The 19,065-nt window shown below is 41.0% G+C and overlaps 2 protein-coding genes across 18 annotated transcripts in view; both read right to left on the bottom strand.

Annotated features, from left to right (window-relative positions):
• MND1 (meiotic nuclear divisions 1) overlaps window positions 1-7,824 on the bottom strand; it is a 41,265-nt gene extending 33,441 nt beyond the window's left edge. For both annotated transcript variants that reach the window (XM_009101213.4, XM_050973619.1), the window contains exons 1-4: window positions 7,754-7,824; window positions 5,645-5,710; window positions 4,788-4,845; window positions 3,239-3,387 (exon numbers count right to left, since the gene is read on the bottom strand). In XM_009101213.4, the coding sequence (XP_009099461.2) occupies window positions 3,239-3,387; window positions 4,788-4,845; window positions 5,645-5,710; window positions 7,754-7,756 (276 nt within the window). In that variant the 5' untranslated portion in view covers window positions 7,757-7,824. The remainder of the gene's footprint in view (window positions 1-3,238; window positions 3,388-4,787; window positions 4,846-5,644; window positions 5,711-7,753) is intronic.
• A 5,934-nt stretch (window positions 7,825-13,758) lies between these two features.
• The window catches only part of TRIM2 (tripartite motif containing 2), a 125,671-nt gene continuing 120,364 nt past the window's right edge, over window positions 13,759-19,065 (bottom strand). For all 16 annotated transcript variants that reach the window (XM_050973613.1, XM_018926694.3, XM_030239299.2 and 13 more), the window contains one exon: window positions 13,759-18,160. In XM_050973613.1, the coding sequence (XP_050829570.1) occupies window positions 18,008-18,160 (153 nt within the window). In that variant the 3' untranslated portion in view covers window positions 13,759-18,007. The remainder of the gene's footprint in view (window positions 18,161-19,065) is intronic.

The raw sequence follows: 19,065 nt of genomic DNA, 5'->3' as shown, positions 1-19,065 counted from the left end.
CATCTTCATTATGAATATCAAGCCAGACTTCTTTGCGTCTGCATCTCCAGGATGGCTTAATAATCACTAAAAAATCTGAAACAAAAAAAGTGTTTCAAGAACAGCTCCTTAAACAGTCTCCCACAATCACAAGTTCTGTAAAATGCAGAATGCTATGAGCAACCTGGCTGTAACATTCTGAAGTACCAACATATGCAGGCAAAAGGTCCTGTAGCAGACCCAGCTTGTCAAACATAGCCTCAGTGCTGTGAATCAGTGGGCATCATGAAGAAGCCTGTTCTGTTCCTCCACATTATTTTCAAATGACAATTCAGCACTTGGGATCACTCCTTTCCCTTGACTATTTACCCATGCCCTCAGGAAACAAAGATAATGCCTCCTGGTAAAAAGCCTAAACTGCAGCATGAACTGAACTGCTGGATTTTAAAACATGCTTTAAATAAGGCAGCCTGATTCTGGCTTTTAACTGCTAAACAAAGAGACCCACTCAGGTAGTTAACAATCAATCTGGACAAGACACAGAGAGAAAATACATCTCTCAGCATGCCACAAGCTCTATATGGGAATGATCAAAGACAAGCAACAAGCAACAGAAATGGTACAATAGCTAACTCTTTTCCTTTGCTTTGTATGTTCTGACAAAAAGTTCTGTGATAGTCAGTGAATAGATTTAGAAGTCCTTAAGAAAATCTCTGTGTGCACATCAAGAAGAGTACAAACACCAAAAGAGCCAATTTGAACTCACAGACAGAACCTGTTATCATCTTGTAAAAATGTTCAGAGTGCTTTTCATTGAAAATGCCACCTTTCCACTGTGTCAACAGAGAAGTTATTTTCAGATAGTGAAAATGCTTTTCCCTGAAATGCTGAAACATTTCCAGTCTCATCAGAAAACCAAGTTAATGAAGAGAAGTACTTTTGAAGACTCATACCATCATAAAAGAGAGCTCTTATACCAATAAGCCCATATGTCAGGGGCAGAGCTTGGTTTGCAAGTAAGGCTCTGGTAATAAAACTATTTCTGGAACAGTTTTATATTGCAGAATTGTTCATATCAGAATAGTATTTTTCTACATAGAAATAACATCACAAATAAATAACTACATGTCTATTACACTTTCACAATAACAGATATGTTTAAGTACATTAAAAACAGTTCAGCATATTTTTGTAGGCAATTCCTGGATCCTAACCATGGAGTACATTAGGCAGATTCTGCAAGACATTCCAAGGAAGATATTCATCAGGGTATGCCAGAGACCTGCTTGATCAATTATGTTCAAAATTCACAATGGGACTAGGCTCAAGGGCAAGGACAACAAATATCAATTCCTTCTTTCAATGACTTGGCTATAATATGGAGCATGAGCAACAACAAAAAGGATCCAAGAGCAAATCATTTGCATTTGACGAAACAGTGGCACCAGGGAGTTTGGTGAAGAAAGCAGGAGTTTTGGAACATATTTGTTCAGTTTCTTAGTTGGCAATTTGTGTGTTGGCAGAGTAAATAGCCTCATCTAAAACTTGAGTGAATGTACTAATAAGTTGAGTAATTTTACTAGGAAGTTCAGTTCCAACTCAGTGCAGAGTTAAACTAATCAGTTTCGGGCAAATGAAACTCCACTGGAATAAGAGCCAGAGCATTGTTACTACCAGTCTATAAAAATTATTTAAGTCATGTGGCAGGTTAAGTCCATGCCTGAAAACAGTAAAACCATATTCAGCTAAGTCAAACTCCCTTTTCAATTCAAGACGGGGAAAAAAAGCATTTTTCTTTTGAATAATTTGATATAATTGTATAAATATAAAGAAACAGCTGAAGTTGACAACACTGTACAAAAGGCAGCAATGCCTGAGATTCATTCACAGCTACGCCTGAAGAAAATAATTGCTGTAAAAATGTTCAGATGCTACCAGTAAATCTGCATTAATTCAATGATTCTTTGAAGAAAGAACATAATGCTGAATAATCAGAGGAAGAGTTGGCAGTGCTGCTGTACAATCACACCACATGGTCTCAAAAAGCTCATTTGTTCATCATGTTATCATATACTCCAATTGCAAATAAACTGATGAATAGATGCTTTCCCACTCCCATTAGAAGCAGAAAGAAAGACGGTTCCCAAAAAGTAGGAAGGAACCAGATCCACAGAACAGCAATGTTGCAACAAAAGATGCCCTGCTCTTCTGAGGAGAGCCTCTCCTCCCCCTGTCCTCTGCCCTAGCGAGGCCTCCTCAGGAGCGCTCTGCTCTGTTCTGGGCTCCTCAGTTCAAGAAAGACAAGCAGCTACTGGAGAGGGCCCAAAAGAGGACTGTGGAGATAAGGAGGGGACTGGAGTATCCCTCTTATGAGGAAAGGCTGAGGGAGCTGGACCAGTGCAGCCTGAAGAAGAGACAACTTCACAAAAGACAGGGGACCTTATCAATACAAATACCTTAAGGGCTGGTGTCCAGAGGATGGAGCCAGACTCTTTAAAGCCAGGGCCAGCAAAAAGACATGGGGCAACTGGCACAAACACAAAGTTCTATATAAATAGGAGAAAACACTTCTTTCCTCTGAGGGTGACAGAGCACTGGAACAGACTGCCCAGGGAGGTCATTGACTCTCCTTCTCTGGAGATACTCCAGATCCACCCGCACATTATCATGTGCAACCTGCTGCTGGGTGAACCTCCTTTAGCAGGGAATTAGACTAGATCGCCAGAGGTCCCTTCCAACCCCAACCATTCCTTGATTCTGTGATTCATGACCAATTTGCTTTTTTCTCCTGCTAAAAGTGCAGTACCGGATTACAGAAGTGCTCACAAATTAAGCCACCAATAAAAGCAGATGAAAACACAATGGCCTAAGTAGAAACCTCATCTACTCAGGTTATGCATTCCAGCTGTCATCACTTTTAAGTTATTGCCTCATGATAGCCTACATTATATAAAAGACACAAAAGCATGCTACCTTTGAGTCCTTAAATGATGCTTTGCATCATGACTAGCATGCTTTCAGCAGCAAGTAGACAAAAAGTTTTCTCAAGCTCCAATAAGAACCTCCAAAGCTTTCCTGAGGTAACAGTAGGCTAATGACAATGCCCTACTATGAATGATAGATAATTCCTACAGTAAAATCTGCGTGTGTGGACATGTACATTTTGTAAAAAGGAGAGATATAAACAAGAATGACAGGAAGGTATAAGAAAAAGCAAACCAATTCAGATAAACAAGTATGTTTCATAAAACAGATTTACCTGAGACTCTAACTCCTCCAATTTACGCTTCCTGGCATGGAGAGCTTTACTTGGAAAAGCCCAGAAATAATTCGAAGTTCCAATTCTATCAGTGTCCACCATGCCATCATCAACAAGGCTCTGCAGAATCTCTTTCACTGACATCGAGGCTAATAAAAGCAAAAATGTAAAATCAGAACCATGTAGCAGCTGGATAATGGAGAATTATGAATACCACAAACTATTATCTACAATCATCTGTATTCTCCTCAAATGTCATCTAGCTGGAAGATTTCACAAGGACAACATGCTCAAAACTTCACTTGTACTCTGAAACCAGCAGTTTGCTCCTAAACACTGCTATTCTACACATCTGCTACCAGATGTTTGCAAAACACTGCTCAGGAGTATTGCACAAAATACATACACGTTACATTACAATGATTTTAATTATATTCTCTTCCAGTATAAAACACCATTTTCACTCATAAGCATCAACATTTATGAACACAACCGATCATTTCCTTTCAATCCTGTGATATAATTCACCATTTAAAAAAAATGGTACCTGTTCAACAAAGCTAAGTAGTTATGTTATCCTCAGGTGTTGCAGATATAAAGACTTCTGAGGTCAATTATGGGTTTTGGTACCTGATGTTCAATTTCAAGACTACAGGGGGTCCCATATCTTTTGGAAGCTACAGGCTGGATGTCAGGATGGGAACAGGTTAGTAATTTTTCTTTTCAGAGTAACTGGGGCTTGGGTTGTGTGGCTAAATGCCTTCATATGCAGAGACAGGATGAATTTGGACTATTCAAAGGTGTTAATGGCTTTAAAAACTCTAAACTCAACCTTACTGCAAATTACAACTAAACATTTGCATTGACAAACCAACCAAGACAGCACCACATCTCTTCAGAAGCCCATGAATGCCTCTGTTAGCTGTTGACACAACTGAAAAACTCTGCTTTGTGATATTCACCTCTGCAATTCTCTCAGCAAGTTCACTTACTCTTGCAGTGCCACCAAGATAAGCTAGAGAAGGACAGTACACAAACACATTATGCTTTGCCTCCCTTTTGTCAATGAGCTTAGAAGGAAAACTAATAAGGAACATACAAAACAATCCAAGATCATAGGTAAATCCTCTTGGACCTAATCCTAAACCAATGGATCTCATAGGGAAGGCTTTCACAGAAAAGACAAGTCCCTTCCATTTATAGGTGTCCAGCCATTTTGGGGGGAGAAAAGCTCAAGAGCACACTGCCCATGTATATCTGGACTAGCATTTTAAACATTTGTGATATTACAGGCAGATATTTAATACCTGAGTGCAAACAATGATTTCATACACTGAAAGTCCAAATCAGGCAGCTCAGAGCCTAAGCAAGCCCCCATCCCATGTCACTTTTAACACTACAGCCCTGCCACTGACCAGTCTCCCATTCTAGCTATATTTTCCTTTATTAGAATCACAAACCTACGATTGTAGCCAGAAAAATTTACACTGAAGGACCCATCTCAAAAAAGATTACTTGCTCAAGAGAAATAACTTTTATAAACACTTACTAATCCCTTTTTCTTTTGGAGCAATCTTCTCCAGATCCTTCAACTGGAAGACATCTTTCTGTGCAAAACATAAAAGACATTTCAGTTCCAAATGACAGCATCATCTAAGCCTGAGTGTTTTTTACACTAAATTAATGCCAACAAAAGCAAGTAGGAAATACATTGCATGTTTTGGTTTTGCTTGGGAAATAGCCTGCATATCCCTCATCAGAACTGGAACATTCTGAGAATTAAATAATAAGAAAAAAAACTATTATTGTAATAAGCCCTTCTCTTTCCTTTGGTGATCTGAAGTCGTCATATTTCATCTCAGATCATACAGCACTTAAATCCCAGGTTAGACTGTCAGCACAGATGCACCCTATTGCTCCAGTACTCAAGTGTCACAGTACTTTTTCTAAAAAGTAAAACATGGTGCATTACATGTGCCACCAATACAACTGTAGCTCAGCTTTTGGATCTCCAGGTTTCTTCTCCCCAGGGACCCCTTCCAACTCTGCTCTCAGTTTTTCTAAAGCTCAGATTTCTTTCTCCTCCCATAAAATGCAGTGAGATACCTCCTAATTTCCTGCTGTCCCCTCTTATGGTAACAGACTCAAAATGAGAAGATGACCATAAGCAGCACCTGAAGAATTTAAAACCACCTGTGCATCTTTATTCCTTGGCTCCACCTGGGGATGGGCCACCTGATCAGAAGTTAAATGAATGAAGTTTGCCCCTGTAATTTTCACCCTGATGTCACAGGGCATCAGTGAAATGCCTGCCAGGATACAGAGTTCAACTACATCCACAGTTAAGCTCCTTTTAGGACCTGTTTTCCCACCAATGTAAATGCAGGACAATTACAAGTTACTTACTGTTTCAAAAAAAATCTCCATCATGCGAGCCCTCTTCTCTTCAAAACTCAGACCTTTTTTCTTGGACTAGAACAGGGAAAAAAGAAAAAAAACAAACCAAGACATTCAGCCATCGGAATAATTAGTATGAGCTCAGAATTCAAATCCATTTACCTGTAAGTTATATTTGCCATCCTTTAAAATACCTTACTACTAAACCCAGGCTTTCAGATAAACTCCTTCTTTGCAAATAATCTCTACACTAAGCTCATCTATTAAATGGAGGGACTTACCTTTAAGTTTGGAGCCAGTCATTCATATAACCCAACCCTGCTCCAGCCTCGATGTTCCCTGACACATACCAATCCCAAAATATGTATTTACACCTAACTCACACAAATGTTCAATAGCTCTTAAAAATATAAGGAGTACTTTCTGTCTGGTTTATTTTTTTTTTTTAATATTGCTTTCTATCTTGTGATATGCAGACGGTAGTGTGAATTGCAGGCCATTCATGTTTTTTTAAGGAGTTAAAGAGCATTTTGAAGTATGCCTTTCTTCAAAGGTCCAAACCAACTTCATAATTTCAAGGTCACATTTGAAAAATCATGCTGCTTTTATTTATTTTCTCTCTGGTTGTGTGACCAAGCATTAAATAATGTGGGTTCAACTACAGGCAAAAGGCAAAAATGGCTATTCACAAGCTGCAATCAACAGCACAAAACTGAGAAACAGTCTCCTCTGGTCACTTTCAGAGATGCTATTTTGATATGCCTCTTATAAAATTAGGGTATCAAATATCTCAGAGAATTTAAGTTTAATTAATAGTATTTAGCATAATCCTCAACAACCCAAAAGCAACAGCCACAATTTGAATCTGAAGTTTCCCCTTGCCCCGCTCTCTGATTCACACTGTGTATAGCCACAAGAAAGGGAAAGGGGGATGGAAAGGGCCAAATAGGATGTTGGCAGAAAAAGGTCTCATTTTAAAAAACAAACTAACAAAAAAGGCATATTGTCACCTATAAATTAGTGGAAGTGGGTAGTCTAATGACAAGATACTTTGAGAAAGACATGGTTACATTTCCAAGTTTCCAACAAAAAGGAGTCAACACTATTTTTACTTTTTAATAGCAGCTTCTTTTTAAAAAAGAACATGATCAGGCAGCACATAACACTTAAAATACACACCAAGAGCAAAATGGCCAGACTGATTTACTTTTAAAAAACAAATGTTAAAGCTAGCTTATGCAGCTGTAATAATACGCAGTCAGGAACAGAAGCAATTCAGTATTATATTTAATAAAAAAAGCACCATTACTAAGGATGAGAACCGGGAGCTGCCAGGACATTCAAGCAGGAGCATGAACAGAAAGCAGACGGATTTAACTTCCACCTCCTGCCTTCTCCAAGAGCCCTGACACCGCCAGCAGCAGCAGGAACAAAACCCGTAGGCGCACGACGTGGAATGGAAGCGGCGCTTCTGCAAGCATGTGCTTGTAGCTACGCTCCTCGGGCGTCAAGTTTCACACCGCCACTCCAGCAAACAGAGCAAAACAACGAAGCCAAGAGCACTCTCGATGAAGGTTATTGACTTTCACGTTAATTCCTACCTCACTGGCAGGCGTTCCCCACCACAAATACTAACCACACCACCAGCATCCCTTTGGCTGCCGCTCCTGCAGGCAGACGGAAGAACGCGGTGCTGTGAGCGCACTCGGGCACACCTGCGATTCGCTCTGCCCGCTCCCACCTCCCCACAGCCGCAGCCAGAGGCTCAGCCTGGCCACACCTGGGCTCCCGTGTCTCGGGGGAAGCAGCGGGCACCGTGCCCACCCCGAGGCACAGCCACGGGGCTATGGCCACTCCTCCGGGTGCCGGCTCGTTTACACCGCTCTTCAGCAACCCAAAGGCACGGCCCATGCCATGCTGGCGCTGCACCCCCAGAAGCGGCACCGCGGGGCCTCCCCGAAGCGGGAGCCCCGCTCCCCTCAGAGCCACCGGGTCGGGGGGACACGAGGCGTGGGCGGCCGTCACCCGCCATCACCGCGGTCGCGGCTCCCCCCGCAGCCTCTGCGAGGGCCCGGGAAGGAAAGCGGAGCGAGGCGGAGGGCGGGCGGCCCCGCTTACCATGTCGCGGGCGGGCGGCGCGGTTTGATTCCGGCGCCACTGAGCGGGAAGAGGCTGGAGGGAGGGAGGGGTGGAGGGAGGCCGGGAGGCCGCGTGCGCAGCGCCGCCTGCCGCCCGCCCCGGCCCGGGGCCCTCACCGCCCTCACGGCGGTAGCGGTGTGGCCGCGCAGGGCACCGTGGTTTCGGCCACTGTGGGCGTGGTTTTTGTTGGTTTTGGGGTTTTTTTTGTTGTTGTTGTTTAGGTTTTTATTATTATTATTATTTGTTGGTTTGGTTTGGTTTGGGATTTCGTTTGTTGGTTTTTTGTGGTTTTGGTTTAGTTTGGTTTTTTTTTTTTCCACCCGGGTGTGCCGTAGGATAAAACTGAGGGCACAAAAAGAACATGTTAACCGTGGTCTAACACCACGTGTTGTACCAAAGGCTTGTCACAGGAGCCACAGGATGTGGAAAAATAAAGCCCTCGCTGCCCGTGGAAGGGAAGGGCCTGGCCACATCTGGTGTTGCTTGAAGCAGTTGTTCATTGCAATGACTTTAATTACTGACGGCTTGCTTTAATTATTATTTATGTTGTAAATCACTTTCCTTCAGCTGCAGCAAGTTCTGAGAAATTGCTTTGCAACAGCAGTGGCTTCATATCTGCCATACTAAGTCAAGAGTTTAAATACAAGCAAATGAAAATGTGCAAGCTGAGATGTTCAGGCAGTGCCTGTGCATGTTTTCAATGCCTGTCGCAAGGTGACCCCTTCCCTGAAACCTGACATTCTTTTCCATGCAGCTAATGATCCCATTCCTCATTGTGCACACTAGAGTATTACTAAAAATGAAATGCAAATGAGAAAAGGCATCTTTAATACAAAGCTTTTTGTTCTTTCTCATGTGCATCACATTTTCAGCTTGCTAACTCAGGATGAAATCTGTTGGTACACCCCCTCATCTGCTGTTGAGAGCTTGTATTCTGTCTCCCTGCCTTTAATTTCCTTTGGCCAGCCCTTAAAGTGATTACATCCTCAGATTCCCTGTGACAGTTCTTTTCCTCCTATCACCCTCACCACTGCAGTCCAAGGATCTAGGCCCCTTCCTGCTCCTTCACAGCCTGAAACAAAACTGGGCTCTGCTGTTTTTTCTGCTGCTGCCAAGCAAATGACTGCTGTAACATTTGCAAAGTCCCCAAAGCAGTGTAGGTTTTCTGTGAGCAATAGGTATGAGTGGCAGGGTGGGTGTCAGAGCTGAACACACTGCCTGCAGTAGAGGAAGGGGAGAGGAAGGAAGGGTTTTCAGAGGGGCATTCACTCTTGATGTGGGTCTGGGGCAAGAACCTTGCGTCTTCTGTTCAGTACTCGTGAGGCAGCAGTGCTCCCATCTGCCCATTACTTGTGAAAGTAGACTGCCAGCAAACACACAGGTGTCACCCCCAGACCAAGCCAGCACATGGCTGGAGAACACACCTGGAACCAGAGCTGGAATACATTCCTTGTTTCAGAGGGTGAATGTGGTCTCAGCAGCCCAGAGAGCCCATCCACCTCCAAAACATGCTCTTGAGTGATGTTGGGGCAAGTGGCTCTGCAGGTTTTCTCTGTCCATGGCCCCTGTGCAATGCCTTAAGATTTTAGCTTTCATACTTTCCAGATTCTGTACTGCATTAGTAGGTAACTCTGAACTTCGTATCAAGTGTTAGCAAGTTCTCTTCACAGGTCAGTTGGACAAAACAATCCTTTTCCAGCCTGGGAACCAAGGACACCGTTGCAGCTTCAGGCTCAAAAGATATAAACATCAGCAAATTGAGGAGAGCAGTCTGGGAGGATGGGACTTCATAACCCAAAGTTGTAATTGGACAATGAACCCCAATATGTGAATGGACCAAAACTTATAAAAGTGTGAAATCTTGTGACTTGGTGTCCCATCTTGGGTGGAGCCATGGCTGGGCTCATGTAGTGCCCAAGGCGTATCCTTTGAAGGCCTTTTAATAAATACCTACTTTATTCCTGTACCACTGTCTAGCCTCTGTTCTATGTAGCCTCTCTAGGCATCATGGGGACAGCCAGGCTCAGCTGCCCCAAGTGCCCTGGCAGCCCTGAAGCCCTTTCACAGTGTCAGGAAAATCCACAAACACCAGAGGTTTATGTCTAAAAAGGAGACAGAGGAATCTTGCAACTTCATTCAAATAAAGGGAGAGAGTCCACTGGGGCACACACCCACAGGGTTTTCTCTCTGGAGGTTTCAGAGGGCACAGCCTCCTTTTATCCTAAACTCCTGGCCTCATGTTGCCTCTTCCTTTCCCCGTTGGCTGAGGTAATAGGAAGGTACAGCTTTCCTGGTGGTACAGCCCACCACATATCCCCCCTCGTACCTACTATTTTACCCCAATGCTCAGAAACTCCAGCTTGTGCAGACCCACCTGTTTGTTTCAGGAGCCAAGCTGTCTGGGCTCTGCAACAAACCTGCTGCCCAAAGTTAGTACAGACATTAATACCCATTTCAAACACATTAACCCCATACCTTCACCCAGAAAATTGATTGTAAAGACATGAGCTTTCCTCTCAACCGCCACATCACCAGGTTCAATTTGCTCTGCAAGACGAGGTTGCCTAACACCTCCACATTTTGCAGCACCTGATCACAACTAACTAGTTGAAAGACCGCTGGGTGAAAGAGGTCTGAAACAAAAGGGTGTATCTCATGCTTTGTCATTTGAGGGGTGGTTTTCCATTACTGCAAGAAGTGGAATGAATGAATCACTCCTAAAATACATAAAGGCCTGGCATTTTTAGCGGGCTTCAGAATGTCTAAAGGTGGTATTTCACAAAACTGCTAGTCTTATGTTATGATTCTAAAAACAAGACAATGGATAGAAATACAGTGTAATGGAGACTTATAACTTTCAATGTCTTTCTGTTAGAATATTGTTTTCATTTTCCTGTGATTTTCTTAAGTTTTAACAATTTGGGCTACATTTTCTATTCTAGGAGACTGACTGAGATCTTTAAATACCGGTCAAAATAGTTTTCCACTGTTCCTGAGTTAGAGAAAATACAGTGCTTTGTCAGAGTAATTATGCTTGGATGAGATGAAATTTCTACTCTCCTTAATTTTGCTCTTACAATTGACTGTAGCTGAATTACAATCAGAAAATCTGTTTGGAAAAGACAATAAAGTGACAATGGCAGAAAGCTTAGCCAGTAGAGAATGAAAATTATCCTAGTTTAATTTTGTTCCTTTCACACATATGTGCCATAGCACAGTCACAGTCTTAATTACATGAGCTATTTTTTCAGAAGGGAAGAGCTCAAGTCGAATATGTCAGGAAAATTAATCCACAAACACCAGAGGTTTATGACCAAAAAGGAGACAGAGGAGTTCTGCAACTTAGTTCAAAGGGAGAGGTCATGGGGTATTTCCATGGGTTCCCTCAAATTTTTAGGGGACACAGCCTTCCTTATATCCTAACTTCCCAGCCACGTTTCCCTCTCTCTATCTCCATTGGCTGAGGTACTTGAGAGGTACAGACTCCCTGAAACACCTAATACCTAAGACCCCTCTGATGTATAAACCTTCCCATTTTTCTTTTTCTTTGTGTGTCTGTTCTTTTTTCTCTAAATCCAGAAATTTAGTGGAGTCTTGAGTGAGTAACAATCTGTCAATTAGTGGAATTCCTATGGAATTTATGATTTCTCTCATTGATTCTTTCCCCTTGCTGTATCTGGCCTTATCTATGTATCAGGCCTGCTGTTTGTTTGTCAAGATACCTTCTTCTCATTCCTTTCTAATAGCAGATCAGTTTATTTCTAGAAGGGTAAGAGCAAGCCTTTTGAGTCCTGTGGCTGTCTCTCACAGCACCTGTATGATTGACATCTGTAGAGCATGGAGGACAAGGAGATGCTCACCCCTGGGGGGTGATACCAACTTCTCTGGGGTCCAAGCAGTCTGTCATGGGCCGTGGCCACACAACAGGAAGCAATATGATCCATGAGTATCCCATACAGGCCAGTCTGCTGCCTCATTTCATCTTTGAAAGAGCTTTTGGACTGTAATGTTTGTTCTCCCTACAAACATTTAACCTTTGAATGGAAAACCCTTGGTGAGAAATGCTAAACTTACTGCTTCCACAGCTTTGCTAGGCAGAAGTGAGCATTGCAGTTATCCTCGAGGTGAGTAGCTCAAACACTAGGATTTTGGTCACGAGGCATTTCTCTGAAGGAACAAGGCATTCATGTGCCTAGCTCAGAACAAACCTGAGGGCAGCAGCCTTCAACCACATGTAGCAATGAGCAGCCAGTGCTCCTCTACCAGCACAGCTGGGGTCTGCCTAGGGAGAACATCTGTCCACAGAAATGACATTGACTGTTCCACTCCACTGAGAGTTCAGTCTGGTCCAAATTAGGGAGCATTCACATGAACTGTCAGTAAAACTGTGGGGAGAGTTAACTGCAGAGTAGCACAGCTGGATGTGAGAGAACGTCAGCCTAAGGAACAAGAAAATGTTTTTGAACCTTCAATGGTATGTTAAGGGGTACCACTCTAAAGAGAGAAAGCCTGGCTAAGGGTGACTGCCCAAAGTACCTGCTCCTTTAGCTACTTTGGCCCTATTCTCCCTGACATTGTTACTCGTTGGTGAGACTGGATTCCTTGTCCTATTTACAGAACTCCTAAAAGATTCCCTTGCCTCTTTTAGGTATTTTAATAAGTACCACAAGAGGGTCAAGGAGGAAGTTGGTCATTTACTGCAGATATTTTCTGGTAAACAAAAGTGTTCTCTGGTATTAGTGTTCAGCCTGTCTGTCTGATTTTGCTCAGTGGTGAAGAGCCTCTGCTGTAGCAATCCAGGGAACAGAAAACATTTCTAGCCCATCAATTAGAAAAGATTGGGAATGTAACAAGCATCTTACCTACTAAGCCCAGTGGTTTCAGGAAATCCTGTGCTATTGCTTCTATTCTTCGTGATCTTTTTTACATGGGAAGGAACAAGTGCTCTGCAACTCTGAATGTCAATCCAACACAGCGCGACTTCAAGGTGTGTGTTCTTTTAGCTGACAGACAAATAAAGCCTTTTGTAATTATCTGAATTTCAGGGCAGATAGGCAAGTACATTCAGCACCAAGAGTCTATGAGCGTGTATTCATCTGTAGACTGACAGAAAACCGAAACCGATCCATTACATTGTACTAAGTTTGTCTTTAGGAAAAAAATGAGGCCTTGAAACATGGCTGCTGACACTCCCTATGACTTGCAAGAAAGAATAAAACACATACTCCTCTAGAGGGTTTGGGGGAAAGATCCACAAAAATGGACAGCTGCTCAGTATTTCAGCTGTCTCATTTCTGACTGTCCTGCCACTGAGCAAACACTCATCACTGGGGGTTTCACTGACCCTGCTAGTCCCCTCCATTGAGGTTGCATCCAAGACAAATGATCCATCTGAAGATTCTGTCTTACTTCATGAGCAAGTTCCCAGTCACACTGAGTTCTCAAATGATTCCAGTTTGGAGAGTTCACCAGTGACCAAGAAGACACAGTTACTATGTGAAATTGAAGTAAACACAAGCTGGAAATTTGTTCTTACAGGAACAGAGTCAGACTGAACTCCTAAGGCAAATTTTCTGTTTTCCACAATAATTTAATTTGGTTTTCTGCAACAGACTGTTGAAAGATTATATCACACCTCATCTAAAAGGTACTGTGTACCTGTATGATGCAAGCAGAAAAGCTTACAGCTCTTAATCTTACTGCCACCAATGAAAATCTTAATTTTGATTCCTGGACTGAAGAAGCAAGAAAGGAACAAGGAAGCTCCAACTCTGCACCTTCTTCCCAAGAAGAACTCAGATCCATCTTTCCTCTGTCAACCTAAAATTTAACACCCATGAAAAAAATCACAGTTTCCTTAGCTTGTGACCTGTGGTGTCAGGGAACAAAACTAGAAAAAATTACCTGTCTTCCTGCATTATGGGGTTACTTTTAGGGACAAGTGAGTATGAGACATATGAAAAATAAATCCTCAACCATGAAAATAACAGAGGAACCAAGCTTTATTTTTATTAATTGAAATTTTTGTGCGTGGTAAAGGTACACATTGGACTCCGGTTTTCCTACATTTCAAAGACAGAGTAATTTTTTTTGTCAGCTAAAGCATTATGAATACCATGGCACACAGGAAGCTAAAACTACACACACACGCACACACGCACACGCACAAGTACTTTGATGTGCATCTTTCATCCTTGACCTTAAGGAGAAAAAGTCTGTATTTAGCTTCATAGGGATTAAAAAACCAACCAAACAAAAACATCATAATCGACAACAAAAAAACATGTGAGAAGAATATTTCATTATGAGTGTCAAGAGAGTGCAAGGCTTACATATACACAAAACATATATTACAAAGATGGAATGTACAAAAACGTTTTAAAAAACATGAAAAAAGAACTGGAAACACTCCTAGAACTGGCAAGCTGCAGCATATCAACTGGTAGAGATTTCTATCAGGGGCTGCTGCCGTACACTAAGCAACTTAGGGAACATTTCCATGTCATAAAGCCAAAGAAAAAGTGTCAGGGTTGTTAAGGCTGTGTTGCTCACAAATATCAACTGAAGTGCTGTACATTCGTCAGAAATAAAATGACCTGTTAGGAACCTTGCCACTCCACAGTACAAATACTTTTTGTACGCTTTCCACAAAGAGGTCAGATAATCACTGCTTGAATTCTGGAAGAAAAGTTTGACTTTACATCATGATTTCATAACAAGCTGTCTCCCACAATTGAAAGTCATTTCTTTATAACAAAGACAACATATTGGGCACTTACAGTTCTCATTATGGCAACACTAGATCCTTATTATAAAAAATATTGACATAAAATCAAAAGCCCTCTAGCTTTTACAGAACAGATGAGCATTTACTAGCACTCAATCTTTATGAGGCAATTTCTTGCCTAAACCATTTTCCTTTTCTTTTTCAATACATTGGTGCTGGTTTAGCCTATGCAAAACTCTCCTATTGTTTATATTGGATTTATCTGAACAGATCTTTTTATTCTATTCACTGAACAATGAAAATACAGTTGGCTAGTTTGTCCTAAAATGCTCCATATGACACAAGATCTAATAACCTTTTGAGATTACTTTTGAGTTGAAGATTAGTTAAATGAAGCACATACTTTCACCATTCATGCTGTGCTGCTACTCAATTAGCATTCCAGGGAAGTCAAGGGGACATTTGGTTATACCTGAAATCTGGCAGCAGCGTAAAGCCTGTAAAGCCTTTAATAAATGCTAACAACTCAGCAAATCACGTAGTGCAATTCTGACCTTCCCTTAATTGGATGAGAAAAAAAGGCTGCCAGCTTTTAAGTGCAGAATTTCTGCTTTGGTTGCTCTTTATAAGGTTTGTAAGCCAAGCATTTTAGCGAAGTTGGCTTCAGAAGCACCGTAAAAGCAATGTGTTTCTCAGTTTCCCGGTGCCAGGCAGATAAGGTCAGACCTTGGAAGGGAATGTCCTATGCCACTAAATTTGAAGTTGACAGCATTTGCTATCAGAAATAACTTCAAATTCATGACATTCTTTAGGTGCTGCTCTGCTGATAATGTCTGAAAATCAAAAAAAACTACTCAATTTTAAGAAAAAATCCACAAAACTCCTAATAGCTTTGAGCTGGGTTGTGAGGAGGGTTATGTGCAGAATTCACTTATTTCAATTTCATCAGGATGCACTGGGTTCACAAGGGTTATCTAAAATCCTGCCAAACAATGCTGGACCAGAAGACTGAAAAGCTTTTGAAGAAAAGTGTATACATGAAATAGCACAGTCTTAAGTATCTTTTTTGCTATATGGGTAAGGATCTGATTTTCATGCTTCTCAAAGTACCTGACAACATGGATTTGGAGGATTTGGCTGTGTTTTCTGAGGGGTAAACAGGTAAGCTTAATAAAATTGTATTCTAAAAATCCATATTTGGGACTAAATGTGATAACTGACAGCCACAGCACATTTTTAGAAGCTTTTATCTCAATCTGTGCAACCCCTTCTCTTTATTACTAAATACAGCTCAAATGCCTTTTCTGCCTTGATGTGCTATTTAAGGGTCTTCCAATGTCAGAAAGTGTTATAAGGACACTTAGAATGAAAATTTGATCTACAGCTTTTTAAATTTTGATAGGACAGTTTATTTGTAATGACCGAGATACCATCTTCAGAATTTTAGGACAAACTCAGTTCAAGCAGAGGATATTTTGTTCTCTTAGTAATAACAAACTTGCATTTTAGTATTCATAAATGTTACCACCAGTTTCTTAGCTTCGTTATACAGTCCTTAAGCTTCATGCACAAAATATTTATTCCAATGAAATAAGGAAACTTATATTTGCACGAGAAATTTTTAATTGATTCTACGTGCAAAAAATAAACAAAGGAAAGAAGAGGAAATATCTTCATGAAACAGTAATTAAAACCCAGACAAACCCCCCATTTAAGAACCCTGGGGTCTGCATTTTTACAAGTCAAATGCAACTTTAGAAAAAAAACATTAGTTTTTCTCAAATTTATCAAAACAACCACCTTACGTTTTAGAAATAAGACAAATACTTATGACAAGAAATTTTATCAAAGATTTCTTTCCATTTCGCAAACATGCTTAAATTACTCCCTTGTTTCTGACTCAATGCCCTTTCGTTTCAAAGCCCTAAAAATGAGAAAGGAAAGACAGCACTTCCCAGGCTATTGTAGGCATTGGCAGTAAGCTCACAGCTCCTCAAGCAACACTTAAAGGGAGCACCACTCTATCTGCATCAGGCTACAGTAGCAATTCAACCTTTGACCACTGGATATAAGAATAAAGCCAATGCTACTTTAGAAAGGACAAGTTCATACTTAAAAAACCCCCAACAAACCAAACATTAAAAGCAGAACCATGCCTGTATGCATTTCCAGTTAAATTAATACTTCAACAAAGAACACAGTAGAGAGATCTGGCAGAGGAAGAAAGGTCATTTTTCGGAGTACTGCCATTGTCAAATATCATACATACGTTCCAGTTTGCTGAAATAACCCACATTTACTTTTTTTAGATTTTTATGTCAATCAGTCATACATACATACATACATACATACATACAAACAAATTGGAACAAATCTCACAGTCCTTGTTTTGTCCTCTAACAAAATTCCCTTTGATGAAGGACTTTAGGAATTGGTTCAAATTCATTTTTATTTGTAACGTATTTTTTCTCACATAAAAACAAATAGCTTTGGTAACCCTTGGCTTTCCTATACAACCTCTGTGTACCACAGTTCCTTTGGTTGTATAACGTAGGTCCTCCACAGGGTACTTCTCTGGCTTTCTGTCCTGTGTGAAGCTGCATCTTATTTTAGAGGTTAATACAATGAGTTGCCGTAAGGAACCATGGCAATGAACACGTACGAAAGAGTGGCACACATGAGGTTAATTGACTTGACATTGTAATAACCCTGATCCTAATGAACTAGTTTGGTGTCAGAAGGTCTGTGGTTATACAGAAATTCCGCTCCCACTAATGTGTCACTACAGTTAAGTTTTTCCAGAGCTTCAGAAATGTCAGGTCTCTGCAAAGTCCTTCCTGCACATTGAGCAAGAGGAAGAGTGAAAAACAGCCGCACGAAACAATCCTTCATTAATTCCACATGAGCAGGGAATTTGCATTGATTCTCATAGTGCTAAACACTGAGCTGTGTTGACGGTTAGAGCTAGGCGGATTTTGTGAGACTTAACCTTATACTAAAAGGACCTACTTGTTATACACAGTAAGACTGAAGAATGTTAAAAGTGTAATACCTACCATGATAATCAGATCTAGAGGATTCCCAGGATCACCCCTGGGTTAAATAACGTGTAAGAATGATACTTCTTTAAATTTGGAAGCTCTGAGCAGGAGCTATCCTTCGCAGTCATCAAAAAGCTTTGGGGACTTTTCCCAAACTTTTCTCATTTTTGCATTATTAGTTTATTCCAGTTTCATAGGATGCAGTTTGTGTTTAATTTCACATTGTCTTTGTGAATTCAGTTACAGAGGATTTTTTTAATTAACACTTACAACAAAAAGTTCAGTGAGAAACATAAGAGGTGCAAGTCCTATGTAAACAAGGTAAGTTTGGAAATAATCACAAGAAGTCCATAAGAGACTCCTTTGTTATTAAAAATAAACACAAAGTAGGAGATCTCCTGCACTGGATCTTTAGGATGAGTCTTTTCTTAAGGGTGGGTGATTATCCAGCTCCAGAGCTCATTGCTACTGTAAGTATCGGTAGACCTTGAAGCAGTGATTTCCAGAGTCTGCGACTACAACGTGGCCATCTGAAGTAAGAGCCAGACCTTGGGGACCGTAAAGGGGGTCGGCAGAGGTGTTAATGTAGGATAGAAATGATCCGCTTCCATCAAAAACCTTTGAGGGTGAGAAAGCACAGAATAAATGTTCTGAATAAAAAAGGAAAGTAGCAGACAAGTCTGCTCTCACTTATACTGTTATACTTCTCATTTCTGAAACAGTGGACATACAATAGAATAAACAAGGGCAAATCTGTTCTATTATCTCATAATATGCAAGTTTATATACAAATGTTTGTTCTTATTAAAAAGAACTAATTATAGCTACCAGGATCTTTGGCAAGAATTAACATACAATAAAATAATAATAATAAAAAAAAGAATCTCAGCTGTTCTTGTTCTAAAAATAGTCAACTACAATAAATCAAACTTAATTGGGAACTCAACCAACACCTTGTTTTCCTAACAAATATCACTGTTGTGGCTAGCCTGATTCTTAGGTTCCCACACAGAGAAAACCAGGAATTTGTTTACCCTGTTGACAGTGCTGCCTGAGAACAACTCATAAACAGCTCCCTCAGTTTTGTATTCAGTGGAAATAATACATTTCCACTGAATGTATTCTTCCTGTTTGCCTATTCTTTGGCAAACAGGGAGACCTTGTGATTAGCACTTAAAAAGAGTGCAACTCTCATAACTTGAAAGCAGAATAATTTCTCAACATTTAAAAAAGATTATAAAGATCTGCCACATTCACCTCAGGTCATTTGCTTTTTCATATTTCCCACCATGTCTTTGATCTTCTGTTATGGTGATTATAAATTACTATCATCTCAGCAATGCTTGCAAGTCTCTTAAGTCATCATGAAACTTTTGGGGAACTACTTGGCACCAAAATCCTTGGTCACAGTGGCCATCAGAGCTGCCAGCAGCCACACTGAAAAGCTCACAATCTGACACCACCAGGTCTGAAAGTGGACAATGAGGCATATAAAGGATGGTGTGAGAAACCACATCACTTCT

Source organism: Serinus canaria, chromosome 4 (assembly GCF_022539315.1).
Source record: "Serinus canaria isolate serCan28SL12 chromosome 4, serCan2020, whole genome shotgun sequence".
Classification (NCBI taxonomy): Eukaryota; Metazoa; Chordata; class Aves; order Passeriformes; family Fringillidae; genus Serinus; species Serinus canaria.
The sequence above is the reverse complement of the archived record's forward strand: the minus strand, read 5'-3'. Positions and strand labels throughout refer to the sequence as shown.